Source organism: Convolutriloba macropyga, chromosome 12 (genome assembly GCF_964194025.1).
Source record: "Convolutriloba macropyga chromosome 12, txConMacr16.3, whole genome shotgun sequence".
Classification (NCBI taxonomy): Eukaryota; Metazoa; Xenacoelomorpha; order Acoela; family Convolutidae; genus Convolutriloba; species Convolutriloba macropyga.
This window is the reverse complement of record NC_134479.1, coordinates 13840593-13855500: the sequence shown is the minus strand read 5'-3', so window position 1 is coordinate 13855500 and position 14908 is coordinate 13840593. Positions and strand designations below refer to the sequence as shown.

The 14908-nt window shown below is 40.7% G+C and overlaps 1 protein-coding gene across 1 annotated transcript in view; it reads left to right on the top strand.

Annotated features, from left to right (window-relative positions):
* The window catches only part of LOC142350983 (uncharacterized), a 32659-nt gene extending 18293 nt beyond the window's left edge, over positions 1-14366 (top strand). The window contains exon 2 of the mRNA XM_075403015.1: positions 13940-14366. Within this exon, the coding sequence (XP_075259130.1) occupies positions 13940-14131 (192 nt within the window). The 3' untranslated portion in view covers positions 14132-14366. The remainder of the gene's footprint in view (positions 1-13939) is intronic.
* Positions 14367-14908: the final 542 nt, after the last annotated feature.

Sequence of the window (14908 nt, the reverse complement as noted above, 5' to 3'; positions counted from 1 at the left end):
TGAAGAAATGACAGACGTGGACCTCTCGTGAAACAGCTTTGGAAGAGGATGATGTTTTTTGGCTTCTTGAGAGTTTACACCAAGAGCAATCTGGCCGCTGGGACGAGTCATCGGGACTTTCACCAGCCCCGACAACATAGCTAGGTCATTAGAGGTTAAGACCGCTGTAGGCAAATTAAATAGAACAGCAGTAAAACTTGGATAGAGCAATATCTAAGTATGCCAGCAATTGCAATGCCAAGATGTTTTGTTTCTCCGAAGGAACCATCTCCGATAAACCAATTACATTGCTTTTGTAATGCCTTAGAGTTGGCTTATGGAGCAGTCATATACATCATATCTCTGTCAGCTAACACCACAACTGGGTTTGTTATAGCTAGAGCTAAAGTTGCGCCACTAAAACAAATCAGCATGCCGAAACGTGATTCGAAAGCAGCAGTTCTAGGATGCAGACTAATGCAATTTGTTTCCAAGCAGCTAACCATACCAGTTCTTTCGGAATACTTTTGGAGCGACAGTAAAGCTGTCTTTGCCAGAATCAAAAGCAAAGACAACTTGTAAACCTCAATTGCAAATAGAGTGCAAGAAATCCGCAACAACACAGATATCACTAAGTGGCAGAATAGCAGCGGAGAACTCATCCCCGCAGACCAGGTCTCCCGTGAAATACCATTTTGTGACCTCAAAGTGATCTGGCTAACACCAACAACTTTCCTAAGTGATCCCGAAGCCATTGGAAGAACTCCCTGAGTAATAAGGAGGAGACGAACGTCACAATGGAAAGATGATTGTCTTATTGACGTCAGCAGTTTCTCAAAGTGGACAAAACTAATGCCCTCTATGGCGTTTGCCATAAGGTTCATTAAGAATCTCAGATCGAAACAAAGAGGCAAACTAGAATTCGACGACATTAACGAAACAAGAAATTATTTCTTCAGAAAATCGCAAGAGAATTCCTTCAACGACGCCATCAAAGACGTCAAACAACACCGGCATTTGTCACAGAAAGATCGTCTGCTCTGTTTGTCTCCTTTCTTTGAAGGTGGACTTCTTCGCGTTGGTGGCAGAACAAAACTAAGCTCGCTACCCTTTGACGCCCAGCACCCCATCATCCTGGACTCTAAAGAGCACATTATTCAACTCCACATACAGAAATTCCACGAAATTTGTATGCACTTTGGAGTTGAACTCATCCGCAACTACATACAACAGAGATGCCACATTCTTGGAATCAGAGCCTTCCAGAGAAGTTTGGCCATCAAATGTTTCAACTGTTGCCGCCTCGGAGCACAGGAACGACAGCCACCAATGGCCGACCTGCCAGACATACGTTTGCAGGAAACGCAGTCACCAGTCATCAATGTCAGCGTTGACTACCTAGGACCGTTTGCCGTAGTTAATCGAGATGCAGAAGTGAAGACCTACTTGTGCTTATTCACTAGCTTGGTTACAAGAGCAATTCACCTGGAAGTTGCAGAGGACCTCATCACAGACAGGTGTTTGACAGCAATCCGACGCTCCATCTCTCAACGCTGCCCACCGCGCGTGTTCCTGTCAGACAAAGGATCCAACTTCCTTGGAGCAAGAAGGCAGATCAGAAGAAGAACGCTGCTGTTGGACCACGACTGCACCAAAGTTCAGCTACTGAACCAGTCTGTCGAATGGAAGCTCAAACCTCCTTCTGCTCCTGACTTCGGTGGGGTGTGGGAGAGACTCGTTCAGTGTGTCAAACAAGCTCTTCTCTTGAACCACGGTTCGGCAAAACTCACCTCAGATATCGTCAGTGAAGCCGAGTGTCTTGTCAACTCGAGTCAACTCACCCACGTGGGAAGCAACCACCAGGACGACAAACCACTTACCCAAAACCACTTTTTGCTTTTAAGGCACTTCTGCAATGTTCCTGGAGCCGTTTTCAACGAGACTCCTATCTTGAAGAATTCGGCATGGACACAGGTGAAGCAAAGACTTCAGCAGATTTGGAAGAGGCTGCTGACCGAGTATGTTCCTTCGCTGAAGAAACGACTGAATTGGACCTCTCGTGAAGCAGCTTCGGAAGTGGATGATGTTTTTTGGCTTCTTGAGAGTTTACACCAAGAGCAATCTGGCCGCTGGGACGAGTCACAGGGACTTTCACCAGCCCCGACAACATAGCTAGGTCATTAGAGGTTAAGACCGCTGTAGGCAAATTAAATAGAACAGCAGTAAAACTTATGCATGTTTACCCCAAATCCCTTAGCAGGTTAGGTTTAGGTTCTGTGAGCCCCCGACATGTTAATGCCTCACATTAACTTCGCTGATTTGACCGCAATTGTTAGATTGATTCTTATGACTTTATAACCCAAAATTGTAAGAGAATGAGAAGTCGATTGTAATCGGAATTGTAGAATGCTTTGCTTGAATTTATTTATAGAGAGAAATTAAACCTGTGAAACTAAGCAAATAGAACTTTATACAGAGAAAAAAAAAGATATGATGGACAGGGGGCTCTCAGTCGTATTCAATCGGTCCAATGCTTCTCGTAGAACTTTTTATTGCAACTATTGAGTGTTTATAGACAGTACTGGGATGCTGCGATAGCAACGATGCTGCCAAACAGTATTGGACTGTGAACCACCGCACTTGGTTAATTGGTTGTTAAAAATTATAAATAATTAATCTTAATGAACTTTTACCTCAAGTTGAACTGCAGATGATTGATGTTACTTTCCATAAACCATTTAGTGCGATCAATCGTCTAATTGGTCTATTAATTTTTCCGTCCGATGCTTCGCGAACACAGCTTCCAATTGTTGTTGATAAGGCCCGTATAGCACTTCTGGAAATTGTGGCTGGTGCCAATTTTGAAATGCACGTTGCATTTGTTGCTGTGTTCTTCAGGGGGATTGGCAAAGCATTAACAGTTCCTATGAATGAAGTACAAATGTAGACGAACAGCAGTTTTCATTTGCTATAGCTCATTTCTACTGTACACGCCCTGTATTCATTGAAAACTCCGTTTCGTTTCGCTTCAATTTCGTTCCACACAGTTTCGTTGCGCTTCAGTTTCTTTCCGCACAGTTTCGTTTCACTTCAGTTTCGTTCCTCACAGTTTCGTTTCGCACATTTTCGTTTGGGACAGATTCGTTTCGCTTCAGTTTCGTTCCCCACAGTTTCGTTTTGCACAGTTTTGTTCCGCTTCAATTTCTTTCCGCACAGTTTCGTTTCGCTTCAATTTCGTTCCACACAGTTTCGTTGCGCTTCAGTTTCTTTCCGTACAGTTCCGCTTCGCTTCAATTTCGTTCCACACAGTTTTGCTTCGCTTCAGTTTTTTTCGCACCGTATTGTTTCGCACAGTTTCGTTTCGCTTCAGTTGTTTCCGCAGCAGAGTTTGTTTCACACAGTTTCGTTTCGGACAGATTCGTTTCGCTTCAGTTTCGTTCCACACAGTTTCGTTTCGCTTCAGTTTCCTTCCTCACACTTTGGTATCACACAGTTTCGTTTCGGACAGATTCGTTTTGCTTCAGTTTTGTTCCCCACACTTTTGTTTCGCTTCAGTTTCGTTTTGCACAGTTTTTTTCCGCTTCAATTTCTTTCCGCACAGTTTCATTTCGCTTCAATTTCGTTCCACACAGTTTCGCTTGGCTTCAGTTTTTGTCTGCACAGTTTCGTTTCACAGTTTCGTTTCGGTTAGGACAGATCCGTTTCGCTTCAGTTTCGTTGCACAAACTTTTGTTTCGCTTCCTTTTCCTTCCTCACACTTTCGTTTCACACAGTTTGGTTGCGGACAGATTCGTTTCGCTTCAGTTTCGTTCCACACAGTTTCGTTTCGCTTCAGTTTTTTTCGCACAGTTTAGTTCCGCAGAGTTTCGTTTCGCTTCAGTTTCTTTCCGCGCAGTTTCGTTTCGATTCAGTTTCTTTCCGCACAGTTTCGTTTAGCTTCAGTTTTTTCCGCACAGTTTCCTTTCGCTTCAGTTTCGTTCTACGCCGTTTTGTTTCGCTTCTTTTTCTTGCCGTACAGTTTGGTTTTGCCTCAATTTCATTCCACACAGTTTCGTTGCACTTTAGTTTCGTTTCGCACAGTTTCGTTTCGCACAGTTTCGTTTCCCTCCTGTTTCTTTTCGTACAGTTTTGTTTCACTTTAGTTTCGTTCCACACCGTTTGGTTTCGTTTCAGTTTCGTTCCACACAGTTTCGTTCCGCTTCAGTTTCGTGCCACACAATTTCTTTCCGCTTCAGTTTCTTTCCGCACAGTTTCGTTTCGTTTCAGTTTCTTTCCAGACAGTTTAGTTTCGCATCAGTTTCGTTTCGCACAGTTTCCTTTTGCTTCAATTTCTTTCCACGCAGTTTCGTTTCGCTTCAGTTTCGCTTCACACAGTTTCGTTAAGCTTCAATTTGTTTCCGCACAGTTTTGATTTGATTCAGTTTCAATCCACACAGTTTTCATTCTTCATAGTTTCGTTTCGCTTAAACTTTGCTTCGCACAGTTCCGCTTCGCTTCAATTTCGTTCCACACAGTTTTGCTTCGCTTCAGTTTTTTTCGCACCGTATTGTTTCGCACAGTTTCGTTTCGCTTCAGTTGTTTCCGCAGCAGAGTTTGTTTCACACAGTTTCGTTTCGGACAGATTCGTTTCGCTTCAGTTTCGTTCCACACAGTTTCGTTTCGCTTCAGTTTCCTTCCTCACACTTTGGTATCACACAGTTTCGTTTCGGACAGATTCGTTTTGCTTCAGTTTTGTTCCCCACACTTTTGTTTCGCTTCAGTTTCGTTTTGCACAGTTTTTTTCCGCTTCAATTTCTTTCCGCACAGTTTCATTTCGCTTCAATTTCGTTCCACACAGTTTCGCTTGGCTTCAGTTTTTGTCTGCACAGTTTCGTTTCACAGTTTCGTTTCGGTTAGGACAGATCCGTTTCGCTTCAGTTTCGTTGCACAAACTTTTGTTTCGCTTCCTTTTCCTTCCTCACACTTTCGTTTCACACAGTTTGGTTGCGGACAGATTCGTTTCGCTTCAGTTTCGTTCCACACAGTTTCGTTTCGCTTCAGTTTTTTTCGCACAGTTTAGTTCCGCAGAGTTTCGTTTCGCTTCAGTTTCTTTCCGCGCAGTTTCGTTTCGATTCAGTTTCTTTCCGCACAGTTTCGTTTAGCTTCAGTTTTTTCCGCACAGTTTCCTTTCGCTTCAGTTTCGTTCTACGCCGTTTTGTTTCGCTTCTTTTTCTTGCCGTACAGTTTGGTTTTGCCTCAATTTCATTCCACACAGTTTCGTTGCACTTTAGTTTCGTTTCGCACAGTTTCGTTTCGCACAGTTTCGTTTCCCTCCTGTTTCTTTTCGTACAGTTTTGTTTCACTTTAGTTTCGTTCCACACCGTTTGGTTTCGTTTCAGTTTCGTTCCACACAGTTTCGTTCCGCTTCAGTTTCGTGCCACACAATTTCTTTCCGCTTCAGTTTCTTTCCGCACAGTTTCGTTTCGTTTCAGTTTCTTTCCAGACAGTTTAGTTTCGCATCAGTTTCGTTTCGCACAGTTTCCTTTTGCTTCAATTTCTTTCCACGCAGTTTCGTTTCGCTTCAGTTTCGCTTCACACAGTTTCGTTAAGCTTCAATTTGTTTCCGCACAGTTTTGATTTGATTCAGTTTCAATCCACACAGTTTTCATTCTTCATAGTTTCGTTTCGCTTAAACTTTGCTTCGCACAGTTTTGTTTCGCTTCAGTTTCGATCCACACAGTTTCTTTGCGCTTCAGTTTCTTTCCGCACAGTTTCGTTTTGCTTAAGTTTTGTTCCAAAGAGTTTCGTTTCGCTTCAGTTTCGTTCCACACAGTTTCGTTTCGCTTCAGTTTCGTTCTAGACATTTTCGTTTTGCTTCAGTTTTCTTTCGCAGTTTCGTTTCGCTTCAGTTTCGTTCCACACAGTTTCGTTTCGCCTCAGTTTCGTTCCACCCAGTTTCGTTTCGCTTCAGTTTCGTTCTAGAAAAATTCGTTTTGCTTTAGTTTCGTTTCGCACAGTTCCGTTTCGCACAGTTTCGTTCCACACAGTTTCGTTTCGCTTCAGTTTCGTTCTAGACAAATTCGTTTTGGTTTAGTTTCGTTTCGCACAGTTTCGTTTCGCTTCAGTTTCGTTCTAGACAAATTCGTTTTGCTTTAGTTTCGTTTCGCACAGTTCCGTTTCGCACAGTTTCGTTTTGCTTCAGTTTCTTTTCGCACAGTTTTGTTTCGCTTTAGTGTCGTTCCACACCGTTTGGTTTCGTTTCAGTTTTTTTCCACACAATTTCGTTCCGCTTCAGTTTCGTTCCATACCATTTCGGTTAGCCTCAGTTTTTTTCCGCACACTTTCGTTTCATTTCAGTTTCGTTCTACACAGTTTCTTTTCGCTTCAGTTTTGTTTCGCAGAGTTCCGTTTCGTTTTAGTTCTTTTTCACACAATTCCAATTCGCTTCAATTTCGTTCCACACAGTTTCCTTTCGCTTCAGTTTCTTTCTGCACAATTTCGTTTTGCTTCAGTTTCGTTCCCAAAGTTTCGTTTTGCACAGTTTTGTTCCACTTCAGTTTCTGCACAGTTTCGTTTCGCTTCAATTTCGTTCCACAGAGTTTTCGTTCTTCATAATTTCCTTTCGCTTAAGCTTCGCTTCGCACAGTTTTGTTTCGCTTTAGTTTCGTTCCACACCGTTTGGTTTCGTTTGTTTTTTTCCACACAATTTTGTTCCGCTTCAGTTTCGTTCTAAACAATTTCAATTAGCTTCAGTTTTTTTCCGCACACTTTCGTTTCATTTCAGTTTCGTTCCCCTCAGTTTCGTTTTGCACAGTTTCGTTTTGCACAGTTTCGTTTCGCTTCAGTTTCTTTGCGCAATGTTTCGTTTTGCTTAAGTTTCGTTCCACACAGTTTCGTGTCGCTTCAGTTTCGTTCTACGCATCATCGTTTCGCTTCAGTTTCGTTTCGCACGGTTTCTTTCCGCTTCAGTTTTGTTCCACACAGTTTTCGTTCTTCATAATTTCGTTTCGCTTAAATTTCGCTTCGCACAATTTTGTTTCGCTTTAGTTTCGTTTCGCACCGTTTGGTTTCGTTTCAGTTTTTTTTCCACACAATTTCGTTCCGCTTCAGTTTCGTTCTATATGATTTCGATTAGCTTCAGTTTTTTTCCGCACACTTTCGTTTCAATTCAGTTTCGTTCCACACAATTTCATTTCGCTTAAGTTTCGTTTCGCACAGTTCCGTTTCGCATTCGCACAGTTTCGTTTCGCTTCAGTTTCGTTCAACTCATTATCGTTTCGGTTCAATTTCTTTCCGCACAGTTCCGTTTCGCTTCAGTTTCGTTCCACAAAGTATCGTTTCGCTTCAGTTTTGTTCCACAGTTTCCTTTCGCTTCAGTTTCGATCCACAAAGTTTCGTTTCGTTTCAGTTTTGTTCCACACAGTTTCGTTTTGCTTCATTTTCTTTCCGCACAGTTTTGTTTGGCTTCAGTTTCGTTCCACACGGTTTCGTTTCGCTTCAGTTTCGTTCCAAACAGTTTTTGTTCTTTATAATTTTGTTTCGCTTAAACTTCGCTTCGCACAGTTTTATTTCGCTTCAGTTTCGTTCCAAGCAGTTCCTTTGCGCTTCAGTTTCTTTCCGCACAGTTTCGTTTCGCTTCAGTTTCGTTCCACAAAGTGTCGTTTTGCTTCAGTTTTGTTCCACATAGTTTCGTTTCGCTTCAGTTTCGTTCTACACAGTTTAGTTTCGCATCAATTTTGTTTAACACAGTTTCTTTTCGCTTCGGTTTCGTTCCACACAGTTTAGGTTCGCTTCAGTTTCTTTCCGCACAGTTTCGATTCGCTTCAGTTTTTTTCTGCACAGTTTCATTTCGCTTCATTTTCTTTCAGCACAGTTTCGTTTTGCTTCATTTTCGTTCCACACAGTTTTGTTTTGCTTCAGCATCTCTCCGCAAAGTTTCCTTTCGCTTCAGTTTCGTTCCACATAGTTTCTCTTCGCTTCAGTTTCGTTTTGCTTCAGTTCTGTTCCAAACAATTTTTTTCCGCTTCAGTTTCGTTCCACAAAAATTTGCGTCGCTGAATTTTTGATCTCCATAATTTCGTTTCGCTTCAATTTCGCTTCGCACAGTTTCGTTTCGCACAGTTTTGTTTCGCACAGTTTTTTTCGTTTCAGTTTTTTCTCAAGGTTTTGTTTTGCTTCAGTTTCGTTCCACACAGTTTCGTGTCGCTTCAGTTTCGTTCCACTCATCATCGTTTCGCTTCAGTTTCGTTTCGCACGGTTTCTTTCCGCTTCAGTTTTGTTCCACACAGTTTTCGTTCTTCATAAATTCGTTTCGCTTAAATTTCGCTTCGCACAATTTTGTTTCGCTTTAGTTTCGTTTCGCACCGTTTGGTTTCGTTTCTGTTTTTTTCCACACAATTTCGTTCCGCTTCAGTTTCGTTCTATATGATTTCGATTAGCTTCAGTTTTTTTCCGCACACTTTCGTTTCAATTCAGTATCGTTCCACACAATTTCATTTCGCTTAAGTTTCGTTTCGCACAGTTCCGTTTCGCATTCGCACAGTTTCGTTTCGCTTCAGTTTCTTTGCGCAATGTTTCGTTTCGCTTAATTTGCGTTCCACACAGTTTCGTTTCGCTTCAGTTTCGTTCAACTCATTATCGTTTCGGTTCAATTTCTTTCCGCACAGTTCCGTTTCGCTTCAGTTTCGTTCCACAAAGTATCGTTTCGCTTCAGTTTCGTTCCACAGTTTCCTTTCGCTTCAGTTTCGATCCACAAAGTTTCGTTTCGTTTCAGTTTTGTTCCACACAGTTTCGTTTTGCTTCATTTTCTTTCCGCACAGTTTTGTTTGGCTTCAGTTTCGTTCCACACGGTTTCGTTTCGCTTCAGTTTCGTTTCACGCATTATCGTTTCGCTTCAGTTTCGTTTCGCACGGTTTCGTACCGCTTCAGTTTCGCTCCAAACAGTTTTTGTTCTTTATAATTTCGTTTCGCTTAAACTTCGCTTCGCACAGTTTTGTTTCGCTTCAGTTTCGTTCCAAGCAGTTCCTTTGCGCTTCAGTTTCTTTCCGCACAGTTTCGTTTCGCATCAGTTTCGTTCCACAAAGTGTCGTTTTGCTTCAGTTTTGTTCCACATAGTTTCGTTTCGCTTCAGTTTCGTTCTACACAGTTTAGTTTCGCATCAATTTTGTTTCGCACAGTTTCTTTTCGCTTCGGTTTCGTTCCACACAGTTTAGGTTCGCTTCAGTTTCTTTCCGCACAGTTTCGATTCGCTTCAGTTTTTTTCTGCACGGTTTCATTTCGCTTCATTTTCTTTCCGCACAGTTTCGTTTTGCTTCATTTTCGTTCCACACAGTTTTTTTTTGCTTCAGCATCTCTCCGCAAAGTTTCCTTTCGCTTCAGTTTCGTTCCACATAGTTTCTCTTCGCTTCAGTTTCGTTTTGCTTCAGTTCTGTTCCACACAATTTTTTTCCGCTTCAGTTTCGTTCCACAAAAATTTGCTTCGCTGAATTTTTGTTCTCCATAGTTTCGTTTCGCTTCAATTTCGCTTCGCACAGTTTCGTTTCGCACAGTTTTGTTTCGCACAGTTTTTTTCGTTTCAGTTTTTTTCTCAAGGTTTTGTTTCGCTTCAGTTTCGTTCCACACAGTTTCGTTTCGATTCATTTTTGTTCCTCACAGTTTCGTTTCGCTTCAGTTTCGTTTCACGCATTATCGTTTCGCTTCAGTTTCGTTTCGCACGGTTTCGTACCGCATCAGTTTCGTTCCAAACAGTGTTTGTTCTTTATAATTTCGTTTCGCTTAAACTTCGCTTCGCACAGTTTTGTTTCGCTTCAGTTTCGTTCCATGCAGTTTCTTTGCGCTTCAGTTTCTTTCCGCACAGTTTCGTTTCGCCTCAGTTTCGTTCCACAAAGTTTCGTTTTGCTTCAGTTTTGTTCTACATAGTTTTGTTTCGCTTCAGTTTCGTTCTACACAGTTTAGTTTTGCATCAATTTTGTTTCGCAGTTTCTTTTCGCTTCGGTTTCGTTCCACAACGTTTAGGTTCGCTTCAGTTTCTTTCCGCACAGTTTCAATTCGCTTCAGTTTTTTTCTGCACAGTTTAATTTTGCTTCATTTTCTTTCCGCACAGTTTCGTTTCGCTTCATTTTCGTTCCACACAGTTCTGTTTTGCTTCAGCATCTCTCCGCAAAGTTACCTTTCGCTTCAGTTTCGTTCCACATAGTTTCTCTTCGCTTCAGTTTCGTTTTGCTTCAGTTCTGTTCCAGACAATTTTTATCCGCTTCAGTTTCGTTCCACAAAAATTTGTTTCGCTGAATTTTTGTTCCCCATAGTTTCGTTTCGCTTCAATTTCGCTTCGCACAGTTTCGTTTCGCACAGTTTTGTTTCGCACAGTTTTTTTCGGCTTCAGTTGCTTTACGCAGTTTTGTTTCGCTTCACGTTTTTCCCCACAGTTCCTTTTCGCTTCAGTTTTGCTTCACACAGTTTGGTTTCGCTTCAGTGTCTTTCCGCACAGTTTCGATTCGCTTCAATTTCTTTCCGCACAGTTTCTTTTCCTTTCAGTTTCGTTCCACACCGTTTCGTTTCGCTTCTGTTCCTTTCCACACAGTTTCGTTTCGCTTCAACTTCTTTCCACACAGTTTCGTTTTGCTTCAGTTTTGTTTCGCACAGTCTCGTTTCGCTTCAGGTTCGCTCCAGACAGTTTCGTTTTGATTCAGTTTCTTTCCACACAGTTTCGTTTCGCGTCAATTTCACTTCACACAGTTTCGTTTCGCACAGTATTGTTTTCCACAGTTTTGTTTCTTTTCAGTTTCTTTACGCAGTTTCGTTTTGCTTCAGGTTTATTCCCCACAGTTCCCTTTCCCTTCAGTGCTGCTCCACACAGTTTTGTTTCGCTTCAGTTTCTTTCCACACAGTTTCGTTTTGCTTCAGTTTTGTTTCGCAAAGTTTCGTTTCGCTACAGGTTCGCTCCAGACAGTTCCGTTTCGCTTCACTTTCCTCCGCACAGTTTCGTTTGGCTTCAGTTTCGTTCCACACGGTTTCGCTTCGCTTCAGTTAGCTACACGAGTTTTTTTTGCTTCAGTTTCTCTCCGCACAGTTTCGTTTCGCACAGTTTCGTTTCGCACAGTTTTGTTTCGCTTCAGTTTCTTTTCGCAAAGTTTGTTTCGCTTCAGTTTCGTTCCACACAGTTTCGTTTCGCTTCAGTTTCGTTTCGCTTCAGTTTCTTTTTGCAGAGTTTCGTTTCGCTTCAGTTTCGTTCCACACAGATTCTATTCGATTCATTTTCGTTCCTAACAGTTTTGTTTCTAGCCAATTTCACTTCACACATTTTCGTTTACACAGTATTGTTTTGTGCAGTTTTGTTTCGCTTCAGTTTCTTTACGCAGTTTCGTTTCGCTTCAGGTTTTTCCCCACAGTTCCGTTTCGCTTCATTTTTGCTCCACACAGTTTCGATTCGCTTCAATTTCTTTCCGCACAATTTCTTTTCCTTTCAGTTTCGTTCCACATAGTTTCGTTTCTTTTCAGTTTCTTTCCACACAGTTTCTTTTCGCTTCAATTTCGTCCACACAGTTTCGTTTTGCTTCAGTTTTGTTTCGCATAGTTTCGTTTCGCTTCAGGTTTGCTCCAGACAGTTTCGTTTTGCTTCAGTTTCTTTCCGCACAGTTTCGTTTCGCGTCAATTTCACATCACACAGTTTCGTTTCGCACAGTATTGTTTTGCACAGTTTTGTTTCGCTTCAGTTTTATTACGCAGTTTCGTTTCGCTTCAGGTTTTTTCTCCACAGTTCCGTTTTGCTTCAGTTTTGCTCCACACAGTTTCGTTTTTCTTCAGTTTCTTTCCACACAGTTTCGTTTCGCTTCAATTTCGTTCCACACAGTTTCGTTTTGCTTCAGTTTTGTTTAGCACAGTTTCGTTTCGCTTCAGGTTCGCTACAGACAGTTTCGTTTTGCTTCAGTTTTTTTCCGCACAGTTTCGTTTGGCTTCAGTTTTGTTTCACACGGTTTCGTTTCGCTTCAGTTTCGCTCCACGGAATTTTTTTTTTCGCTTCAGTTTCTCTCCTCACAGTTTCGTTTCGCACAGTTTTGTTTCGCTCAGTTTTGTTTCGCTGCAGTTTCTTTTCGCAAAGTTTGTTTCGCTTCAGTTTCGTTCCACACAGTTTCGTTTCGCTTCAGTTTCTTTTTGCAGAGTTTTGTTTCGCTTCAGTTTCGTTCCGCACAATTTCGTTGCGCGCAGCTCTTCAGTTTTTCTTCGCACAGAGATGTTTCATATTGAGTTTGGTTATCTTAGAACAATTCGTGCTGCCGCAATTAAACCGTGACTGATAAAGACGGTTTTTCTTATAAACAAACTTGATGACGTATGAAAAGGTCACAAAAATTGGAGCGCAATTTGGGCTAACTTTTTCTGTTAGGTTACCATTCTACATGTAATTCTTCTTTTATCCGTATAATTGATTTCGATCTTCACATATATTCTCCATTTGTCTTCTGCTGAGGCTATCTGGTCACGATGAACCAGAGAGGGTGTATCTACATTGGGATCTTTTTCCTTTCCCCCACCTTACTAGAAGGTGCATAAATATCGTTTGCACAACGCAGCCGAATATGTTATATTTCTTTTATCGGGCCTTGCTCTACATCCTACTAATGCTTAAACTATTGGATGGCTCACACTGAAAACATTACTACATTTAAATGGGGATTCAGTGATTGACTTGACTTGTACTTTTGAATCACTATAACCAAATGAATGATATCCTACTTCCTAGATAGAAAAATGTAGTTACGAGTCTGGTAGCGTGGCACTTTACCTTGTCTATTGCAAGTCAATCGGTTCTACGGTTCGGTCACTGGTAAGTCTGCTACCAGTATTTCGATCAATTTTTCTGGGCTGGAAGACTGTACGCAGTAAATACTGCACACATTTCCCTGTATTTCTCAAATCAGTTTTGAACTAATTACAATTGGTAAAATAATGACAAGAACTTTCGACCACTTTGAAGACGGTTCTCAGAAAATGACCAAAACTTGTTGTTTTGCCCCCTCATTCTTTTTAAAATTTGGTAAACAAAAACACTTTCGCGAAAACAGATTTTTTCAAAATAATATTTTAAACTTTCTTTAGTTTTGGTACACAGAGAGCTTTTTTCAATTGTGTTCCAAAAACGTTATCAAAAAAATTCACATTACTTGAAAAAGGGACGAACAGGCAAAAAAGTTTCTTTGAAACCCCTTTTTTGAAGCAGGATGCATACTTGGTGTCCATTTGTTTGATCTTTCTTGTGAAAGATTGAAGGTTTTTTTATAAACCTCTATAAACGTTTTTGATGATATTTACTCGGTATGTTCGAATCCACACCTTTGAAATAGAAATAATGACAAAACGGTTTAGTACTGGTTGTCTTCCATTCATATCAAAAATCGGTAAATCCGATTGGTTCAATTGAATCTCCATCAAAATTCATTTGGGCTGTCACCTTTTTAAAAGCAAAAAACAGAAGATTTATTTTTGTACATTTAAGGTCAACAACAACCTAACGAGGAAATGTGAATCAAAAAGTTTTATATCTATCAATGAGTTTGTTTGAAGGCGGTATGTTTGAAACACTTGCGACGAGAACATAAAATTATGATATTTGGCTACATTGTAAACAAAGTTCCGATAAAAATCAAGCAAACAGACGACTTCCTACGACTGAAATTCACCAATGCTGACATTCCTTACATTGCTTACTTAAAAACCGAACATAGTTTATGGCGTTCCGCACAGAACGTGCCGACAATTTTAACTTTTGCAAGCATACGGACAATATTTTTTGTTCGATTTTGAAAGCGAACAAGAAATATATTCGGTATATCGGTTTTGTCCGGTCTTCTGGATTAGGTTTCATTATCACGCGATCTGATTGTTTTTCATTGCAAACTGATTTTGGAGTTTGGAAATAATAAATGTCGCCCTTTAAACTGCCTGTTGAAAACTGTTTACTGAATAAAAGATGCAATTGTTTCAGGATGAGTTCGGCCAATATGACTATGGAAGCATAGATTATTGGCCGAACGAAGGATCCGACTACATGGAGATACCATATGAAGACGGATCGCGCAATTCTGTGAACAAGGTAGTCTGTTATCTAAAAGCCAACAAATGGACGATTGGGTTATTTCAAATACTCTGCTCATTGTTCATTCGCATAGTTTCATGAGGATCAAGTGACAGCATAAATGCGTTTTATTGGAAAAGTGTGGAGTTTATTGTATTTAATGTTTCAAGATGTTTTCAACTTAGTCAACATCAAACAATCTAATTTCATAGTGACTGTATGATTCCTTGCGAGATCATTGAACTCATATTTGATTGCAAACTCAAGGCACTAACCTTCGTCCTCATTAAAACGTTGTTGACGAAGATTGATTGATTGAATTAATTTGTAATGTAAATTAATGTAAATTAATAGAACAATTGAAGTTTCTGACAGCTTCAATTCCCGGTATCTTTCCCGAATTTCTTGGCAATTGCCTCGATTTTCCCCATTTTTTTCTTACATTTCCTAGATCCGGATTCGAGCGCAAACTAGTTTGATCAGAGGAGGCAGATTCGAGCGCACACTAGGCTATTAAGTGGTGGCTTTTGAGTACAATTTAGGCTGATCAGAAGAAGTGACGAACGCAAAATTACCTGACCAGAGTATGTTCCAAACGTTCCATTGTCTAATCACAACTGATAACTGGACGCTCGAGACTGAAAGCAATTGAAAAACTATACCTCTTTATTTTCAAAAACGACGATTCAAGAAATTTCTTGAGTTGAACTATACTGTAGTCCCAGACTACCATCAATATCTAGACTGTTAGTTCGTAACGATGGTCACTCTAACTTTTCTAAAAACATCTTCTATTCTTTTCTCTGGTTTGCTTTTTTTTCGATACAGTAGCACTATACTAAGAATCAAATGTAACAAGGATACGTATAACTAGTTAAA